The sequence below is a fragment of the Podarcis liolepis genome (genome assembly GCF_965112155.1).
Source record: "Podarcis liolepis genome assembly, chromosome: 1".
NCBI classification, from domain to species: Eukaryota; Metazoa; Chordata; class Lepidosauria; order Squamata; family Lacertidae; genus Podarcis; species Podarcis liolepis.
Window position 1 is genome coordinate 40910265 of NC_139554.1, and position 22277 is coordinate 40932541.

Consider the following 22277-nt stretch of genomic DNA (forward strand, 5'->3'; position numbering starts at 1 on the left):
AAAGTCCAACAAAACACAACATCAGACAAAGACAGCACAGTCACGACCCCAGTAGCTTAGGACACAAAGATGCTATAAAATAAGAACATTCCAACAGCTTTTTGAAAGGAGTCAGGGATATGGACTGCCATTAAAGAGGGAATTCTATCACTGAAGTGTCATGACCAAAAATTTCCTTGGTGTGGCACTAGTAGCCTGGCCACAGAAGCTGGCAGCAACCTCATAATAATAACCTTCATCTTGCATAATAAGGAACAGAAATGGGGAGGGAAGAGGTAACCAGCACGTAAGAGTTTTTAAAATACAAATACTTGCAAGCAAATGCCTCAACAAACCAATGAGATCCATAGCAGATCACATAACACGTACAAAGAAAAGTTTAAAAATGGTTGTCGGTAGCTGTGTGCATTGCAATTTATGCTGTGTAATGTCTGGGTCAACTGATGGTGTTGGTGTGTGTGTGTGTGTGTGTGTGTGTGTGTGTGCGTGTGTGTGTGTACTTATTGGCACCTTGATGTTTTATACCTAATATCCTCCAGGAAAAACTGGAAAAGAACAGGTTAATTAGTTAATTATTTCTACAGCAAGAGAAGCTTTGCATAGAAAAGATGCAAAGTTACTTTTGCATAAATGTGGAAAAAGCAGAGTAAACATTCTAGCTGACCTTCCCCACGGCTGCAACAAGTAAAGCTACATCTACAATGCGTTCATTTTACAGAGGGCATTAATAACTTCACCGGTGGCTCATGTGCTCTCGGTAAGAATGTAATGAAAACACCACAGCTGGGCATAGCACCTTGGTTTCTGTCTGAGTCAATATCTTGCTGTCTCCTTGTTTACAGGGGAAAAATATATTCAGCTGCCAGATCACATGCTACTCTAATTATCCTGTTTCAGTGCCAAACGTTCAAGATTACAGTACAGCAAATAATTACCACCCAGCTGGCAAACATTTAACAAGGTTAAATAGGCATGTCATTTACATGTTTCACACTCCTGTCACCTATTTCAAACAGTGCAGCGGTAATAATGGAACACCTATTTTGTTCCATAAAATCTAATCCTAATAATCCTATAAGACACATTCAGTTTAGGCACAAGTATGTTTAAGAGAATAAGGAATGTGTCATAGGCTCACATACATTTTTTACACCTTCCAAACACAGATTGGTTTTGTTCAGTACAAACCACAGTTTCCCATTACATGCACACCAACGAACTATGGCTTGCACTTGCTCTAACCAGAATCAAACAAGCAATCACAATTCTGATGTGTTATCATCATCATTTCCGTTCATGAGGCCATCCAATTAATTCTGCATGGTTTCCTAATAATATTTGCAATGCCTCCTAGTTTGGTGCCATCTGAAATACCATAAGCAAATTCCTACCACCTCCCCTAGATTACTAATAAAAATAGCAAATCTGAGGAACTTTATCAAGAAACTTTCCCTTTGACTAATCCCTTTGACAAATCCTTTGACTACTTCTCTTGAATTAGTGCCTTACTTTAACAAAGCTACACCGCACACTAAGTAATAAAACAGTATTCCGATGGCTCTTTTAAAATTTGAAACAGTGCTTCAGAAAGGGGGCAACTGGAACTGGAGAACTGCACAGGGGCTACTTATCCTCTTCATTCCTCACTTTAGAAAGTGCTGCCAGTGTGTCGTAAGTTTGCCTGTAAAGTGTACTGGATTCCTTGTCTATATTACAATCTGGTTATTGATACCTATATTTCCTAGCTTGACCTAGAAAGTGTTCTATGCTGCTGTTTGGGGGTGGGTTTGCTCGATTCCCAAGGATGAAGCCTCATATTACTTTTGGACATATAACACCGATTCTGGCCTGACTGCACTAGTTGCCAATTACAGTGCTACCTCTGGTTACGAACTTAATTTGTTACGGAGGTCCGTTCTTAACCTGAAACTGTTCTTAACCTGAGGTACCACTTTAGCTAATGGGGCCTCCCGCCATCGCCATGCCGCCACCACGCGATTTCTGTTCTCATCCTGAGGTAAAGTTCTTAACCCCAGGTACTACTTCCAGGTTAGTCTGTAACCCGAAGTGTTTGTAACCCGAGGTACCACTGTAGTTTCTGGGCCCAATTCAAAGTACTATTTTTGATATATAAAGCCTTAAACAGCTCAGAATTGCAGACCCCATATGAACTGACCCAGACCCTTCAGTCATCATCTGAGGCCCTTCTTCATGTGGCCCCTCCATGAGATCCAGGGATGGCAACATGAGGACAGGCCTTTTTATGCAGTGGCTGCCTGTTGGTGGACAGTTCTGTCCAGGGAGGTTCATCTGGTACCATCATTATACATATCTTTAGGCACGACGCAAAAGCTTTCCTCTATAACCAGGCCTTTCACCTTTAAATATCTGTGGCCTTTTAGAAGTGGGTGGGATGTTTTTAATATTATTACACGTCGTCTCCCAATCTTCACAGTTTCAGGTGCTTACCCAGGGTCTGTGTTTACTTTTGGGAAATAAGGCACAGCAGAGACTGTGGTGTCTTTATGATATATGGTTTATATAGGAAGGGGGGAGGGGTCCCCCAGCTTTACACTTGAAGAGGGTTTTTCCTCCTCCATAAATCACATTGTGAGTTATGAGGGGCCAATTCAAAACACAGCTGAAATATATTTTTTCTGTTATATACAGTTCTATTCTCAATATTTTATTTAAGGCCCTTTTGGTCTAATAAGAGGTTTCTCATTCACAACCTTGCTTTTCTTTCTCACACTGGCATAAAAATAGTGTTTATAGCGTCAGAGACTGTTGCCATGGAAATTGAGGTGCCATAGAAACAGCATGACTTTGCTGCAGGATGAAGTAACTTAAAAAGGCAATGAAGAAGCAGGGACTTGTCAATATACACAATTAATGAGGAAAATGCTATATAAAAGAACAAATGTGTCATGAATTGTATCTCAGTAAGATTATTTCCAACATTATCATCCAGTCAATGGAAATTGCTACTTTTCTCATTTTTAATATAAGCTTTTTAAATGAAAACGTTTTTTGCAAATTAGAACCACTGCTTTTGTAGCAAAACCCGCCCCAAAAGACCCTCCCCCCAAAAATAGATATGAAAGCCTTTCAGTAGACTTGGAACATGACAATACCATCATCATTTATTGTTGACTCAAAACTACTTGATCATACTGTAGTATCATAAACATAACAGTGAAATAAAACATTCATTATTTTCACACTACCAGATAACATAAGTGAAACAATGGTACACAAATTTTAACACCCTTAGATTTCACTGTCAGTTTGCAAGTCTATGATGCCTCCTACTACACATTTTTGGGGCTCAATTTGATCATTTAGTAAACTTTCTGATGAGAGAACACGAACTTAGTTTAGCCAACACCTCTGATCGATGTTTAGGATGATATGTAATTATGGCATCTGGCTTGCATAATGGATTTCTTCCTGCATTCTCAGGACTTCCCATTCTGCTCTTTCCTGCTGCAGACGCTCCAGAGCAGATTTGGGGAGCACTGCTTCCTCCCACCAGGGGAAAGGCAGGAGCCAGAGTGCTGAAGTGAGCACCCATCGCATATTTTGAGGGACCACTCCCTGCTTGCTGTCCCCTCCCAAGCTTGTCAATGCCACCAGGCCATGGCAACCAAAATCAAGATAATGGAAACAACACGAGTTCTATGCCAACAACACCAAAATGCCCACCTCTGGGAAGCACGACCCTTCCATTCAAAGGATTTATAAACAATATCAAATACATTAGGAACTGGGGGCTAGAGCAGCTTAGGAAAACAGCACAATCCTGTTTACAACCCGAGATGTGGTGAGGGAAAGAGAACAAAGGAGCTCTGTATGTGCCAGACAAGAGCTCAATGGCTCACTAAGGAAAAGCAGATTCAGTCATCACAGTGGAGAAAAAGCACACAAAACCTACTGAACACTGTCTAAAAAACAAAACAAAAAACCCTGAAATTATTATTATTATTCTTTATTTGTTTCTGTGGGTCAATGGCCCCTGATAGAAAACTCTTACTCTAAAAAGTGCCTTTGGGAAGAAACTCAGGATGAATTCCTGGGGACAAACTCTCAAAGAAATGTTAACTGAATGTAACCCACCTCGAATGGGAGGACTCTGCCTACAACCTTGCTGCCTCAGATTGAGACTTCTGCTTGCCATACTTCTGACCCCTTCAACCCTCTATGCTGTCATGGAACCTTCTGCCTGACTTTGATGTCACACTTTCATCTGAGCCCTCTGAACCAGTGCCTAACCTCCATCCTGTCTGTGACATCATCTACCGTCCTTCTGATCTTCATACATCTATGCCTGAAACGGACCCCTAATGCTAGGCCAAAGCCTGACACACAGGCTGGGCCTCCCTTAAGCTAGCCTCTAGACCATGGGAAGGCAAACTAAGGCCCAGGGGCTGGATGCGGACCAATTGCCTTCTATATCTGACCCGCGGACGGTCCGGGAATCAGCGTATTTTGACATGAGTAGAATGTGTGCTTTTATTTAAAATGCATCTCTGGGTTATTTGTGGGGCATAGGAATTCGTTCATTATTTTTTTTCAAAATATAGTCCAGCCCCCCACAAGGTCTGAGGGACAGTAACCGCCCCCCTGCTGAAAAAGTTTGCTGACCCCTGCTCTAGACACAGAAGCCACATAATTATATCTACATTATTGTCTGGCCATAGCTGCTTGTGTAGGTTAGGAAAGTGTTAGAAATGAGTATTATCAGTCACTTCCAGGTGACATGTTTATTGAACATACGTTGTGGTTTGTTTGCAAGGAAGTTAGACAGTGTTGCATCAAGCTTTACAGTGCATTTTCCCATTACTTTCCTTACTGCAAAAAAGTCTAGTTTCGGGGAGAAGCAGGCATGTTGTGCAAGGGGTTCAAATCAATTTTAATTGCACAACCTGAATTTGTCAGTACTGCATGTGATTGAATCCCACCCAAAAATAGGTATAGTCAGTAAGCATTATTTATGGCCAAGGGAAATATATTGCACAGGAAGAGAAAAGGCTGTCATTAAACATTATTTTGAATACAGTCAGTGAAAGGAAGCACATCTCACATTCTCTTAGCAAGAGGAAAGACCTGTTTGGCAACTTTTGGCATCTATAACCCAATGAACAACTAAACAAGAAATCATTGCAGATTTGAGCACAACCATTGTGATAGCATCACTGATTCTAATGGGAATGAGAAGAATTCTATGTTTATGGATCTTCTGGATCAGCTTCAGGGGTAATTATACAGCAGTGAGAAGGTATCAAAAAGCCTCTTGTATGAAGAGCATGAAAGTAAAGTTTATACATGCTCCACCTTACTCATCTGAATATGGTACTTCTGTCCTGTTACGTCTTAGTCACTGCTAAATTCCCATCTCTTTCAGTCACTGAATGAGTAATGACATTACTTCAGAATCCAAGCTCTGAGCAAATTACAATACATTTGGTACGCTGATAATTTCCACTCAAATCACTGCACTCCAACAGCTGGCAGCATTGTACACAGGATCTACAGTGTTCCACTTTTCTCACAACAATAGGTACATATATTATTTTTAAATAGGAAAGTTAAGGGAAAGAATATTAAGAAAAGAAATAAAATGCCATAATTAAAAATGTGGGGTTTTTTTAAGTCTGTACTTCCATCCCACCCACAAGCAACAAACACAGCAGGTAGGCAGCAGCACAGCTGTAAAGGCAACCCTTTCAGGCTACTATTTAAAGGTAAAGGGACCCCTGACCATTAGGTTCAGTCGCCAAGGGAGCCGGCGTTTGTCCGCAGACTTCCGGGTCATGTGGTCAGCACGACTAAGCCGCTTCTGGCGAACCATTTAGCAAGGATAATTTCACTCACAGTGGTCTCTCACTACTTCTGCCACCATCAGCCGAGGAATGGTAGAAACTGGGCCTTGCCCTCCTATTACCATGACCCCTCTCCTATGGTGGTCATCACAAAAGATGGAACCATATTGTGATGAGAGAAACTGTAGAAGAAAAACATGCACCAGGTAGGTCCCTATGTACTGCTTCATTCCTAGCATCATCATCATCATCATCATTATACCATTCTTCATCTGAGGGCCAGTGTAAAAACAGAAAAATACATAACATAATAACAAACAAAACAATACCCCGCCCCAAGTTTAAAAGTCCACAGATTGTTAATTTGCCAAAGGCCTGATAATGCCATAGGGCACTTATGAGGAAACGTAAATAGCCTATAAACAGAGAACAGAATAATTAATATTATTCCTTCTACATTTTAACTCCCCCTCTGTCTCTCAAACACTATTGAGGAATCTATACGGCGTCAAAATTGAAGTAGCGATTCGCTTTAACATGATCCTAACATCCCACATTTAAAAGCCTTTGCAAAGGATCATTCCGACACCAACTTGTATTTAGCATAATACAAATGCATACTATTAAGAAGTAAGCTGCTAATATGAAGGTTTGGCACAGAGATTGCCATAATTACACTTTATATGAGCAGAGAGCAAATATGTTTTTGTTCCTGTTTAACATGCCTTTGGATATATATGGTCGGACACAGTGGATTATTTCAAGCTATTTATTTATTAAATCTATTTTCCCTAATATTTTTTTTTACCTCTGTTGAAATACCCCAGTTGGTTTGCCAATTTAGATGCCTGGCAAGTTGTATAAACATGTTTTTTGGCAATGGATATATGTGTATGTACGGTATATAAAGTAGCAGCGTGAAAAACAAAATTAGAATCAATTACTGTAAACCCTAACCAAAGCAGAATCTAAAAAAGACCAAAATGGCAGTTCCGTTGAAGAGTTTCAGGGATGAATAGCTATGTCTACATGGGATAATTTGTACAAACTCTCTAGCAAGGCAATGATGGGACTACTTCAAAATGTTATAAAGGGAGCTTGCTCATGAATGCAGAATTGTTAAATTAGCTTGGGGTACTTTTTGCTGTGTAGCTTGCCTACCTATTGCCATAAAATGCTTTTTAAAATCTCAAGGACACAGTCAGTTACACTGAACATTCCTTTTCCTAATTAATCCATGGGTGCTTTAGTTGGGATCTCGGCACTGCAGGGGGTTGAACTAGATGACCCTCAGGGGTCTTACAACTCTACTCTTATTATTGACTTCTGTTATCAATACTGAAGAAACATCAAAGAAGGATATTTCCCCCTGCACTGAGGTAATGGGTTGTATTCAACTACCGGTAAGTCCTATTCAGACCAGACCCATTAAATTAATTAACCTGACTTAGTCATGATAATTAACTTCAATTGGTCTAAACTGAATGGAGCTAGTATTGAATGCCAGCCATGACATGTGTAAAGAAAACAGGTATTATTACGTTGTGAGTATAGTATTTATTTTACCACACTCATGTTGGCTGGGAAGCTTCTATACTAGTATAGACGGGTTTGTGACAGTCTGGATGGACCAGGCTATGCATACACCTGTTGAAAAGCTACCTGTAACAAAATTCCTACCTGTCAGCCTTTGAAAACTAATTACAGCACCAAACACAAAGCAATCAACTTTTTCTTTTGAGTATAATATAACTATTGTGAAAGAGCCAGTGCTAAAAACTGGATAACAGGTTCAGGTGGTGGTGGTGTTTTTTAAATAGACATTTTACCATGGTATATTACCTGCTTCTGTATATTTTAATCCTACTTTCTCTTCTTCATCCTTTGCTTTGGGTGGTGGCCAGACAGTCTGCAGTCTACCGGGAGTCTTGTCATCCTGATCGGAAAGTACTGCATCAGTCTAATAAAACAAAAATATTTTAAGAAATATTAACATATGAAGGCACATGGCATTGAAAACTGCTTGTTTATAAATGTTAACAAACAAACAAACCCAACAGCCTTTCCACCTTTCTTTTTGCTTAATATCCAGTCAGAAATAAGTACTGGGGAAATGTGAGAGCTTGCTCACAATTTTGTGACATTTTAGCTAGTTCAATATACTACATTCTGGATTTTTTTATGACCACCTACAATTTCTGTTTGTTTGTTCACATACGATACGTCATAATGACTGAATGCTCTGATGTGCAACAGAGGTCAATAAAGGCATGGGTTTTTCCATTACCTTTATTGTTGGGGGAAAGCCATGGGCACTCCCCGCGGCACACTTGAAACGACCCACCAGTATTAAAGTGTATGCTCTTAATTCACTGTGACACCAGTTTCAGTGGTTAGAGTGACCAGTTAAGGCTGGTGAGGTTTAGGTTCAAATATCCATGCTGCCAATAAACTCAGTAGGTGACCTTGGGCCAGCAACTACCTTAACCTAACCTACTTCACAGGATTTTTGCGAGGATAAAATGTACACAGCCCTGAGCTTTCTTGGGGGGGGGGGGGAGGAAGGCAGGATTGGAATGCTGTTTTGATGTCATGTGTGGCTGGCAGACTGCTGGCTTGGAACTCAAGGACCACAACCCAAATGTCAGATCAGCCACAGATTCAATACCTTCTGGCAAATTAGGGAGAAATCCAAACCAGCACTCCTTATCTTGGCAGGGATTTATGGAATGCTGGGACCACTGCTGCACCTGTAGCCCTGCTGTGCATAGTGACTATATAGCTGGTGCAGTGATTGGGCCCAAACTGGGTCTGATGCTGCATGGATGGCTCAGAATCCAATGGATTCCAGAGGATCTCAGCACTCCCCACCCATATAAAATCCAGCTCTGTGGGTTTCCAAGTGACGGTACATTCAGTGGGTAGAAGGGGGCTCTGTGTCAGCAGAGTGACGAGACTCTGCAGGCGGCAGGAAGCAAATGGAGGCCAGCAGGGCTAGCAGAGAGACACTTCTACACTCATTTCTGCCTGCCACCCAAAAAGGGTGTGTTGATTGCTCTGCTAATCATCTCTCAACTTCAGTACATTTCTGAAATGGGAAATTTTCTGACAATTTCAGTGTGTTGTTATGAGGTTAGACAACCCATATTGTGTATCATATTTTGCATGGTAAAGGGACTATGCAATTTATAAATAATAACCCACATTTCAACAATACCATTCTTAATGCACAGAATTCACCAATGCAGCTTAGTATTGTGACGCTGGGTGCTGTCGAAACAGGCATCCCAGTCTCAGAATGGTAATGCTACGCTTGGGTCTTTTCTATCCAAAATAAGCATTTGCCATACGTATTTTTGATCACACCTATTTATTTACCCAATTAGTATTTTGCGTTAGCCCTAGCATACAAGAGTATTAATCAACCTACTGGTTTTGTGTCAGTTGCTCCATCACCTTTAGACCTTTCAAATACTGCCTTCAGTGATTCTTTTTCATGTCTCATTTTGCGTTTTATCGCTTCTAGCTCTGAAGTATCAGCAGTTGTCTCTTTTTTGGGAGGGCGTGTAAATAAAGCTTTAAATGCATCCAATGCAGATTCAGCGGGGCTTGGTTTTGCCTCTTCAGAGGTGGAGGATGCTTTTCTCACTGAAGATTTGCTTTCTTGGCCATTCTCGCTGCTGCCAGAATCACCGGACACCTCACCAGAATCTTTTTCTTCATTTTTAGGCCCTAAGAGATGAGAGAGTTGTTCTAGAAAGGTAGGGGCCGCTTTGGGCTCTGCTGGTCTCCTCTTAGTTAACTGATCAGGTGCAATACTGGACTTTTTAACTGGCTGTTTTAATTTAAGCATAGCCAAGTCGCTGTCTTTCTGTTTGATTTCAGTAACAGTTTCCTCCTGATCTGAAGAGAATCCTTTCTTCCGTACACGTAACCCACTGAAAAAAGCAGGAAGCTGAAAGGTCTTCTCATTCAAAGATGGTTTTTGGATGGATGCCGTGCTGGAATTGCTTGCAAGAGGTCCTTGCTCATCTACAAACCCCTGAGTATCTTCTCCAGTGAGAGACAGGCCTGTATCGTTCTCATGTAGTGTATCATCCATTTCTGTTGAATGAAGCTGAGAACTTGGTAGAATCTGCTCTGTTTCACCTCCATTTATAATACCATCTATTTCTCTATATCCTTCTGTTTCTGGCTCTTCTTTATTTTGGTCATTATCCTCCAAAGACACAGTACTATTTAAAACAGATCTGTTTGCTATATTTTCATCACTGTTAAGATCTGTAGGCTCATTGTCCGACTCTGTGTCACTTGTTGCATGAACCAAAGTACCCTGAATAAGAATGGCATCCTTGTCATTTTGTTTGCCAAATTCAGACAAAAGAGAGTGTAGAGAATCTGAATGCGAAAGAGAGGGATCATTCTGCTCCTGCAGTTCCAAGTCATCTGGGCCGTAACTGTCAGGCTCATAGTCATCTGGGACAATGGTAGTGTCTGCAAAGTCAACAGGTGTGCTGCCGTAGACTTCATAATCAACATGGTTGCTAATATCAACCTCAAAGTTACCCAGGGCAGCATCAGCATCAAAGTCAGTTGGCACCCAGGCACCCACTCCTGAGTCAACTGGGGCAGTGGCATCAGCCTCAAGGGCAAACATGTCGCAAGTACTGGATTCTGAAATTTCATAAGCATTGTTTGGGCTTTCAGCCTGTGGTATTTCTGAAAGTTGATGATCTCCATCCAGATAATCATCTCCATTGATTCTGCTCCTCCCTTCCTGGTTGTCAGCATGGCTACTGATATCATTGACGTTTCGAAATCCTTTAAGAACAGCTTGTTCTTTTGAAGTGCCTGGTTGCAGTTTAGCCGTAAATCCAAAAAGGGCTTTCATAGAAAATTTTGTGTAGAGAGTTGGGCCTGGTTCAGGTTCGGTTGCCCCCTCTAGACTGGAAAGCTCATTATGGTCTGAAGTCTGATTTGCTTCCATGTTGGGCAAATCACAATAGTACTTATTATATTCCCAGAAGATATCAGTTCGTTTCTATATGATTACTCTCAGGGAACATCTTTCATTCAGTCTATTACATTAAAACACCACAGAGAGAGGCAGTTTTTCACCAGACCACACGCTGCTCTTTCTAACAATGGTCTGAAATGCACATTCCAGCCAAACTTTACAACTTGAACAGAGGCGAAACGGGAAGATTTTGCATCGTGTTGCATACCATAAAAACTTCCCAGCAGCGTCACAACTTATTATTTACACAATGGGCCTATTTTTTGTCAACGCAAATCTGCTACAAACTCCACCGCCTGTTGCACTAAGGCTCACTGTTCTTTTCTGCTACACTCAGCCTTTTTACTGAATAGAAATAGCAGTTAACAAGACAGATCTCTTTCTCTCATTCTCTCTCTCTCAACAGAACAGCTGGTACTTGCAGTTTGCTACTTCCTCATGCCGGCCCGAGAATCAAGGGGAAAATCGTCAGCAGAAAAACTCCTCAAAAGTTTCTTGAAAGGCACCCCACGGTGGTCAAAAGCTGCTTTGAGCAAAGTCGTCGAAGGAAGGCAAGATCAGAAAGCTGGAAAATCCCAAGCAGAAAGAAATGTTTCCAAATCTTCAGACACACACAAACGAGCCTTCTTTTAACTTCTGGAGATTCCTAGTTGCTGAGAAGTCCCAGTTAACGTTGGTGCCCTTGAAGCTGAATAATCATAATAAAAAGAAAGAAAGCACCACTCTTCCGCTTTTGCTTCAGGTTTCTGTCTGGAATGCAGATTCCAGCCAAGGAGCACCAACCAACGAGGCTGGTTTCGTGTTGCTGCGTCTTAAACTCTGCACAGCTCTTTCTGCGGACCATAAACAGGTAAGTTATCAGACAAGGTAACCACACCCACGGATTAAAAACAAGGTAAACAGCCACTGCCCAGAACTCGGCCATTAACTCTGCAAAAGAAGAGAGGGGTGGAAACATGCACGTCCACTGTCTTATCTTCCAAAGCGATTTCTCTTAATTCATTTTTTTCTTAATTCCCGGGTTTCTTTGCATCTTAGATCTCTGCACCTATCTTATTTCCTCAGTCTAGGAGAGGGGAAAAAGAAAAGCGCACGGGTAGAAGTCCCAGAGGGGGAGCTGGGTTACTCCGCGGCAGCAAAAACAGGTAAGAGCCGGTGACGAAACTAGAAAACTCCAAGTAGAAAACTCTGTGTATAAAAAGACTTAGAACCAGCGAGTCAAGGAGTAGCTAACTTAGAGGTAAGTTGCTTACAACGCCTCTCCCCGCCCCCCACCTCAATTCCTTTTCTGGCAAATAGCCTTATTCAATGTTTTATTTTTTCCCCTGTGGATACTCAGGCGTACACATATCCCTAAAAATTTTGTTAATCATCTAAGTTTGGCCTCATTGAGGGGCAGTATTTCAATATGGGTAGGAAAATGAGAGTACCCCTAGACATTATTATTTTTTTGAGAGAGAAAAAAGCACTGGCCTTATTAGATGATTTCTAGCGTTTAAAACTGGAAGGCTGCAACCTTCTGCCCACTTTCCTGCAAAGTGGAACTTCGTGGGATTTACTTCTGAGTAGGAGTGTATAGGATTGCACTGCAAAGGTTTTCAGAACATACAGTACTAATCACACCAGATGGGGGTGGTTAGTGGTTTGTTGTGTTCTTATTTTGTATTTTTATGTTGTGAACCGCCCTGTGGTCTTCTGATAAAGGGTGCTATACAAATTTAATAAATAATAATTATACTAAAGAAAGCTCACACCAGAAATCTATCTAATCTAGCATCCTAGCTCAGATCCTAGTTGTCCTGAGAATGGGACAGAGTTCATGTTTGTGGAACGGAAGATTTCCCTCTTCCCCCTCCGCTCTGATGTGCAAATAAAAACTTTATTGCTCCTTACACAAGCAGAGAGAGCTTAGAAGCAGGCGAGAATGGAGACAGTAGCCCCATGTTTTTCCTCCTTGATTGGTAATCAGAAGTATACTGCCCTTAAATATAGAGTAAGATGAGTTGGGATTCATAACAGACCCTTGTCTGAGGTTACACCTAAGTTATGGAGCTCTCAACCTCTTGTCTTAATAAATAATAATAATAATAATAATAATAATAATAATAATAATAATAATAATAATAATAATTCATTCCCCGCCCATCTGTTTCCCCAGCCACTCTGGGAACAGAATATTAATATTAATATTCCAACACTGCCAACACTGTTTTTTCTCATGTAGGTATTGAATTTGACAGGCTGAAGCTTTCAGTTTGTATGTTGTTCATTTTCTAACCATTTTATTGTTTTTTCTTGGGCTGGGTAACTGGGAGGGATTTCTTCGTTTTACAATTGTTATTAAACTTCCCTGAGTACTGAGCACACAATGGAAGAATAGTATATAAATCTTCGGAAACGGATAACTGAAACAAACATGGTTTTGGCAATAAATTTCATCAGTTGGTCACACTAAGTGAAGTGCTTCCTCCTCTTTGACCTGCAGCTTTGCCAGCCAGTTATACTTAGTAGCCCTGGTCTGTTCAGGTATCATTCAGGTTATTAAAAGCATACCCATTTATAACAGGAAAACTCCAGACTTGCTCATTTCAGCATGGCGCTTTCAATCTAAACAGGCCTGAAAGACCTTTTTATTTAATTTACACTCTCCAGGCCTCAGCTGCTAGCTTTCCAGATGACTGATGCAATTCTCAAGTTGTTGAAGGGGGACACAGGGAGATCCCTAATGAAATCCACCCTGTAACTCTTCCAATGACAGCCTTCTAAAAACAGTTGGCTAAGAGGACTACAGTGGTACCTCGGGTTAAGTACTTAATTCGTTCCGGAGGTCCATTCTTAACCTGAAACTGTTCTTAACCTGAAGACCACTTTAGCTAATGGGGCCTCCCGCTGCCGCCACACATTTCTGTTCTCATCCTGAAGCAAAGTTCTTAACCCGAGGTACTATTTCTGGGTTAGCAGAGTCTGTAACCTCAAGCGTATGTAACCCGAGGTACCAGTGTATACTTAAAGCCCTGAGTTGCAGATAGTCATTGAGTTTTAAGAAACCATAGAAGAACAAAAGCAGCTTGGATTACACAGTTCCGTGTCAACTTTGATCAGTGGATAAATATTTTCAGGAATATTAGGGCAGTTTGCCTGTGTTCTGGCAATCATCTCTCAGCTTAATAAAGCCAGATATGACTTCATTTGCATATCATGGCAAGCCAAACTATAGCTTACTGGGTCCACACAAACGTGAACACATCTGGAAAGGAACTCCCATCTCTGTTTTTACAGCAATCCTTGGCTACTACAGCTCATGATTAGCAAGGCCAGAGCTTAACCACAAGCCTTGGTTTGGTTGACAAGCTGTGCCAAAAAAAATGTGACCCTCAGATTGAAAAGATTTCCACAGCCCTGTGCTTCATGGCATGAGAAAATCAACCGTTTGCAGTAGAAAAACATCTCAACTTGGTCCTAAAGGAATGTGTGAAATGGCCCAGAAGCTTATTTAATAAATAAGAATACAACCAGGCCTTGGACTAATATTCTATGGCCTTTTAAATGGGTGTGAGAGAAGGGGGTTATTGTTTTGTTTTTGTTTAACTGATTATTTTGTGCTTTTATACTGTATCTTTATGTTGTGAACCGCCCTGAGATCTTTGGATGAAGGACCGTATATAAACTTAATAAATAATAAAATAATAAAAATTAGCTGAACCTCTGCTTTCCAAGGTGAATGTTCTCCTGGAGTGGAAATCCTCATTATTATTTTCCCCTCCTGCCATTATGTTCTCTGTACGTGCATAACAATTTCTTACGCTATTTACACTGTAGTGACTGCTTTGCAATTGCAATGACTCTGGTGACTTTATTCATCTGAGGCATGGTCAGCTCATGTTGGCAGGCGGCATACCATCAAAAGGTAGATAATTATAGTGTAATTGTATAATGTGCTTTTATATTTAGAGCACTACTCTGTCTTAAATGGAATAGCCAGGAAGAAGGTAGTAAGTCTTAATTTTTGTTCACTAAACAGGTCACAGCTCTCCATACAGTCAATATTTAAATTCATAATCTACTTTCTGAAATTCCTTTAGCTGAAAATGGAAATATGGAGTGCATATGGAATACCAACTCAATGGATGCTTTGCAACTGTCTTGGGTAAGGAATGGAGGATTTTCCAACGTAGACAACAATGACATTGCAAATATATAGTTTGCCACCACATTTCCTGAAGGAACTGTGACTCACTTTGGTCAAACCCTCCCATTTCTGTGTCATAATCTTTGAAACTAAACATCAAAGGCTAGGATATAACTATGCTTCAATTATAGCTAAATGCATCCTGTATTCAGAAGGACCAAGTAGTTTAATGTTCAGTTAATAATAGTGAACTCATGTGGTTTGATTTTTCTGTTTGGAAGCAAAATAGGACAACCCCCAAACAGCGGAGTGTTTCCTACATACTCTCCCCAGTATGAAGAACAGAATTTGAAATAAAATAAATGTTTAAAAAAAAACCCCAAATGGCCTGACAATAACCTATGAGCTTTTTATGGGCTTAAGTATGCTGCAAGCTGCCCAGAGTGGCTGGGGAAACCCAGCCAGATGGGCAGGGTATAAATAAATTGTTTTAAGTGTGTCTGGTTTTTTGTGTGTGTTTTTTAAGTGTTTTAAATTGTTTAATGTGCAAATTGGTGTGACACAGCAGTTTAGAAGGAAAACATAAATTGAAACACAGTCATACCTCAGGATAAATATGCTTCAGGATAAGTATTTTCGGGTTGCGCTCCGCGGCGACCCGGAAGTAACGGAGTGCGTTACTTCCCGGTTTCGCCACTCGCGCATGCGCAGTCAAAATGACGTCACGCGCATGCGTGGAAGCAGCGAAACGCGACCCGCCCAGTCGTGTCTTACGTTCTGTTCAGGATGCGAACAGGGCTCCAGAACGAATCCTGTTTGCATCCCGAGGTACCACTGTAACAACAACAACTATTATTTTCATATGTGCAGAATCACAGCTTTGGCTGTACAGCCTTATAACCATTAAGAGGTTTAAGCTTGCTATAATAATCCCAAACACCAAAGAAGCAAGCAATTTGAAATATAAGCAACAGGACTGTATTAAAGCAGTGACCTGAAGATACACTGTCAACAAGCAACTCTAGAAGTACCATCAATCAGAACTTTACTTTTTTTTTTTTACATCTCTCACTAATTATTTATAAATTTTGCTTCATTTTTGGATCTCTGTTTTGTGGATGTGACACTTCGTGTAAATATCTCTTTATTTTCCAGGCTCTGCAGGCGCACACATTTAAAAATGCAAAAGTAGGCAAAATATTTTAGGCACAGTTTATTGTTTATAGAGTTAATAACAAATAAATTGACAAACAGATTCAATTACAACAACAACAACAACAACAACAACAACAACAACAACAACAACAACAACAACAACAACAACATAATAATAATAATAATAATAATAATAATAATAATAAATTTTATTTATATCCCGCCCTCCCCAGCCAAAGCCGGGCTCAGAGCGGCTAACATCAAAGTATAATACATTAACATAAAATCAGACAATCAATTAAAATACATCCTCAAATCAGATCAGGATCAGAATAAAATCCAATCGGATGGCAACCCGCAGATTAGGGTTGGGTACCTTAAATGCTCACCAGGCCCAACTGTTTGTGCTGAACTTATATGGGCCTGTGAGAAAAATTGGGAGGCCACTTTCATGCAAGTTCTTATGAAAGGGGAGAGGGAGTCAGACTGAACCCCGACCAAAGGCCTGGCAGAACAGCTCTGTCTTGCAGGCTCTGCGGAAAGATGTCAAGTCCCGCAGGGCCCTAGTCTCTTGTGACAGAGTGTTCCACCAGATTGGAGCCGCAGCCGAAAAAGCCCTGGCTCTAGTTGAGGCCAGCCTAACCTCTCTGTGGCCTGGGACCTTCAAGATGTTTTTATTTGCAGACCGTAAGTTCCTCTGTGGGACATACCAGGAGAGGCGGTCTCGTAGGTACGAGGGTCCTAGGCCGTATAGGGCTTTGAAGGTTAAAACCAGCACCTTAAACCTGATCCTGTACCCCACCGGGAGCCAGTGCAGCTGGTATAGCACCGGGTGAATGTGATCTCACAGCGAGGACCCCGTAAGGAGTCTCGCCGCGGCATTCTGCACCCGCTGGAGTTTCTGGGTCAGTCTCAAGGGCAGCCCCACGTAGGGGAACATTGCTAACTGTTGAAAAGGCAGGGCCTATCACTTAAGTCTGTGGTGCTATAATGTAAGTAGATGTACAAGTGATTTATCAAAAAGCAACAACTGCTAACTTTCAGAATAGGGTGATAAAATCTTACAGGGTTTGGAGGTTTATCCACAGCATCTTTCCACAGACATTGTGTCTTTAAAAGAAACTGATGTATGCAGTGTTTCTAACGGCCTGTGAAATAGCTGATCTGAAGTAGCTATCACTGTAGAAAAATGTTGCACATATTGGACAGTCTGTTATTTTTCTATTTGGAATACACTTTCCCTATCATAGTACAGTCGTACCTTGGAAGTTGAACAGAATCAGTTCCCAAAGTCTGTTTGACTTCCAAAACATTCAGAAACCAAAGCGCGGCTTCTGATTGGCTGGGAAAGCTCCTGCAGCCAATTAGAAGCCGCGGAAGCCATGTTAGACATTTGGCTTCCAAAAATAGTTTGCAAACTGGAACACTCACTTCCAGGTTTGCGGCGTTCGGGAGCCAAAAGGTTCAAGAACTAAGTTGTTCGAAAACCAAGGTACAATTATTCAAAGCCCAGCTATCACTCCTTTCCCTTTAGGCTCATCTTTTTATTGTGCATTGTGATGGAGAAAGTCAACTTATGAGTCGGGTTAGAATGCCTATTTTGTTATTATGGTATGAAGGATTCTTAAATATACAATGAGAGTTTCAGAAATATTACTTATTAAAATAAGATGTTGGCAAAATTCCCTAACTTATGTCAACTCGTAGTGTTAATTGGGTGCACATTAAAAGTACAGGACTCCCAAGTGTGAAGACTGTACAAATACAGGTGTATGAGGGGGGAAAGGGGGGGGAATGTCATTAAAACAAACATTAAAATAGTTTGTGGTATCTGCTGTTGTTTCACATCAGACACAACAAACTAATTAATGAACTCATTTCAGTTTTTTAAAAAATTTAGCTCGTAACTGCTTACAACGTTAGGAATAACTAGTAATAAAGGAATATCCAATTTAGCACCAGTTAGTCATTCCCACCATTTAACTCATACGTAAAATGCTAACATAAAAAGCCACTCTGTAAAATTATAGCCAAAACTGAACATACAAATTCTAAGTTACTTTATCAAGCAAGTAAACATGCACAAAACGAAAGTTTTCTTAAGGGCATGCATGCAGCAATCTGATTTATTTCTAATCCATTCCTGTAGCTTTGCCAACAGATGTCAGCATTGCTCACGTTAGTTCAACTCCGAGCACTGCTGCAGCAGTTGCTGATCATTTGGCTGAAAACTGCTGCATGATAGTATGAAACTGGCTTCACAATATCAGAATATTAAAGGCTTTATTGCCTGGAACCCAATAATGGTCTGTAAACATCTGAGGTTGTAGCATTGCTGACGCTAATCAGGCATGGGCCTGAGCAGTCTCTTGGATAGGAGATTACTGTGAGTCCCGTATTCAGGGTAGAACAGAAGTCTTATAAATTATACATTAAAAAGAAGAGCTAATTAACTATGTCGTTAGCGGACTATTTCATAAACAGCAGTTTGAATCAATAGCAATTACTAAAGTCATTGATAAGAACTACTCACATTTAGGTCCAGGCGCAGTGAATTTCTGTCAGCTCTCTCTGACTCACTGAAACAGGTAGATGGATAAGATTCTCCCAACCTGCAACCTAAAACCCAGGCATCGCCATCTTTATTTGTGGCATGTATATTAGCTGCCTGTTCTGAAAAGTCATTCTTCAAAGCAGCATCTGCTGGAATACCTAAATGATTTTAAAGAAGAAGAAAATTATCCCCACTTATGAGAACTGCGGTGTGCCACTTGGAGCTTTACAGTACCACAACGGAAAGAGTACTATAAATTTGGCTTTCATTTGATTGACAAGATTTCAGTAGCCCGTCTTGGGTGTCCATTTTCTCGCAGCTTCATCTGAAACAGACTCAAAAGTTCATAGCTCCTTTGCAAAAACTCCTATGCTCTATACCAAAAACAGATTTCGTAGGCACACCCTGATTACAGATGATCGACTCAACAGGTCTCCCAATCAAACCTGGATTAGAGAACTAGAAAAATGCTTGTCAACAGGTAAGCAGGAGCAGGAATGGAGAGAGAGCCTGAGTAGTACCGTGGTTCTTGACATCCCAGAGCATCTTTGTATCCTTTGTACGCAGGGTTGACTTTTATCCCTTTGGACGGCCAAGTGACCAAGGGTCAGGAGGGAAAGTTTTGCCCCCAGTGAAGCATATCCCCATTAGAAGAATGTTACTTTAACTCATTCATATACGGAAAATAAAACCAAGAGATGTACATGGGAACACTTGTCATATTTAACATGGACCAGACCGTGATGATCCTGATTCCTTGTGCTAGATCTTTTCCAGCCACATGAAACATATTTAAAGGTAAAGGTAAAGGGACCCCTGACCATTAGGTCCAGTCGTGGCCGACTGGAGTTACGGCGCTCATCTCACTTCACTGGCCGAGGGAGCCGGCGTACAGCTTCCAGGACATGTGGCCAGCATGACTAAAACCGCTTCTGGTGAACCAGAGCAGTGCACGGAAACGCCGTTTACCTTCCCGCCGGAGTGGTACCTATTTGTCTACTTGCACTTTGACGTGCTTTCGAACTGCTAGGTTGGCAGGAGCAGGGACCGAGCAACGGGAGCTCACCCCGTCGCGGGGATTCGAACCGCCGACCTTCTGATCGGCAAGTCCTAGGCCCCGTGGCTTAACCCACAGCGGCATTACTTTGCTCCTAAGAACTTCATGGGAGAAACTGAGCATCAAGCCCATTCCTATCTAAGGGTCCCCACCATAAGTTCCTGTCCCACCACAGATTCTCTCAGTTCATGCACAATATGTGTGAAAAATGATTCATGCGTCGAATGGGGCAGCTGTGCCACTGGCCTTGCCTCAGCATTTAACAGGTGACTCAGCCCCACCCACCAGTGTCCCTGATCACACACAGGGTTTTCCGCACCCATTGAGGCTTATTTGAATAGGCTCCTCTGACCTACTCAGATGGTCAGGATAGCAGTGTGACTTTGGGAGCAGAGCCAGGGTGCAGCCCCCCACTGTCTCTTTCAAAGCATGGAGGGGGACAGTGTGACAAAGAGACAGAAACCAGGAACTGGCTATAAACACATTTGAATGGATGCTAAATGCAACAGCATTTAGCACCTGAGCAACTTCCAGTTATCATTTTACATACCATGCCACAAAACCATGAGAAAATACAAAAGAAATTGGCTCCGTATATGGAGGTGTACTGCAGTTTTGAAGTAGGGGGGCCACAGGCCACTGCAGCAGTAGAGACTAGCATAGACTGAATGGATGTGGGGCTGCCATGGGGAAAATATGGTGAACAGACAGAAACGGAGAACAAGAGCATAGTATGAAAGCTGCACAAGATTGAGGGAAAATGAGGTACATGTTTGGATGCACAGATCTATATATGAGAAGCACACTTGCAGATACGAAGTCCCAAAGGATGGAGTCACACTAAACAGAAGGTACCAGATAGAAATAATATTTATGTAATATCATTAATACTTACAGCCGGCCTTTCACTGAATGTTCCCAGGACTGGTTACATAAAATATCACAATTTTTAAACCAATGCAATACATTAAAATCATTAAAACCACTAAAACTGAACAAAATATCTTAATATTTAAGGAGCTGTTTTGACATTCTCTGTCTGTGTGTGTACACTTTTGGTGCAAAATTGGCTCCTGGCTTAAGAGTTTTGTCTCCCACATCTAAGAACTAACTTGACTTAAGGATTTTGTGCACTTGCATGAATGCATACAGCAGAAGACTGACAAGCTTTCCAGAATGCCAATAACCATTAGAAGAGGATCAGAGGTCTACAGCAAAGTTGCATTTCTCGCTTTACAAATAAATATCCTTGTTCAAGCACAACAACCGCAATTTAATCAGACAGAGCCAGTAAAGATTATTGTTAACCTGATTAGGTAACATGGTCGCGTATCAAGGACTTCTGGTACAATGGAGAATGCAACTGTGTTCCAACCATTATCTCCCATGGCCACTCTTTGTCCCGGCTTGGACTTTTGGGAGTAGTTTTAGGAATTGGTCTTAGAAATATATCATACAGTTGAAGGGGTAGGACACTCACTGACAGTGAATGTAACAAAAACCAGAGACTGTTATGAGGAAGACTGATAAACATCAAATATGTGTTGAATGATGAACACGCTGCTGAGCAAAAACTAGTCAGGTGAAAATGATTCCAAATTCGACAAAATTCCTGCTTAGGCCATGTTCACATAAACTTCAGTTTCGTGAACTCTTGGCAGTGTAAATTTCTTCAGAACTCTCACTAAAGGCATATTCACATGGCTCTTTGAGCGCATAACATCTATAGGGTTCTCTCCCCCTTTTAAAATCAGTTTGTGGTGATTTTCAATTGCACTGCCACAGGCTTAGCAGACCATGTGACCACCAAGCTGAATTTATATTGGATATGATTTTGATGTTTATTTGAAACTGGTGAACAACCCAATCACCACATGGTCTTATCAGTTGCCTGAGTGGCTCATACAGAAGGACTATGTGGCTCCTGTGCAAATAGGTCCTGTGAGAGAAGTATCGCAGTACAAAGAAACACTTTCTCATGAGAAATTCCAAGTAAGGAAAACCTGAAAACTTTTAGCTGCTAATGCTGGGGGTGTTACACATGGAAACATAAGTGCTACAGTCCCCTTCTTAAATAAAATATATTCTTGTGACAGTTCCCCTTGTGAACAAAAGTGCAGTTCAGTAGTGTAGCCAAGGCACAAATGAAAATAGAAATCAATGATTGTCTTTATTTCTTAAAATCCCTAAGATCTAGCGCCCTCTAGAGTTCAAAAGATGCAACAATCCCATGCATATAATATCATAATATACTAAGAAAGTAAATCAATTAAAACTACAGTATTATCTTATAGGAACAGAAAGGGAGGTGTGGCAAGATAGAATACAGCATCTACGAATGTGACTGGGAGAAATGATTAAATAACAGAATAAGCACAACCCATTTTGTGAAATATTTTTCACATGGAAAGAGGTGATCAAAATCAACAGCATTATCTCATAGCATATAACCATACTATATTAGGCACCATCTATAACTGTTATGGGACGCGGGTGGCGCTGTGGGTAAAACCACAGCGCCTAGGACTTGCCGATCGTCAGGT

The 22277-nt window shown here is 41.1% G+C and overlaps 3 protein-coding genes across 16 annotated transcripts in view; 1 reads left to right on the forward strand and 2 right to left on the reverse strand.

Moving 5' to 3' along the window:
* LOC310708236 (formin-like) overlaps positions 1 to 11246 on the reverse strand; it is a 109740-nt gene extending 98494 nt beyond the window's left edge. The window contains exons 1-2 of the mRNA XM_083506306.1: positions 9253 to 11246; positions 7665 to 7782 (exon numbers count right to left, since the gene is read on the reverse strand). Coding sequence (XP_083362432.1) covers positions 7665 to 7782; positions 9253 to 10809 — 1675 coding nt within the window. The 5' untranslated portion in view covers positions 10810 to 11246. The remainder of the gene's footprint in view (positions 1 to 7664; positions 7783 to 9252) is intronic.
* LOC310708985 (formin-1-like) overlaps positions 1 to 22277 on the reverse strand; it is a 179503-nt gene that overhangs the window by 115606 nt on the left and 41620 nt on the right. The window lies entirely within an intron of this gene.
* LOC310710079 (uncharacterized protein) overlaps positions 10383 to 22277 on the forward strand; it is a gene marked incomplete at its 5' end in the record, with an annotated part of 51432 nt that continues 39537 nt past the window's right edge. For 2 of the 14 annotated variants that reach the window (XM_083510544.1, XM_083510542.1), the window contains 2 exons: positions 11565 to 11689; positions 11878 to 11984. In XM_083510544.1, the coding sequence (XP_083366670.1) occupies positions 11595 to 11689; positions 11878 to 11984 (202 nt within the window). Of the gene's footprint in view, positions 10487 to 11245; positions 11690 to 11877; positions 11985 to 14860; positions 14987 to 18996; positions 19476 to 22277 lie in introns of those variants that run through there. The other 12 variants (XR_014527784.1, XR_014527785.1, XM_083510537.1 and 9 more) reach the window with 12 other exon arrangements.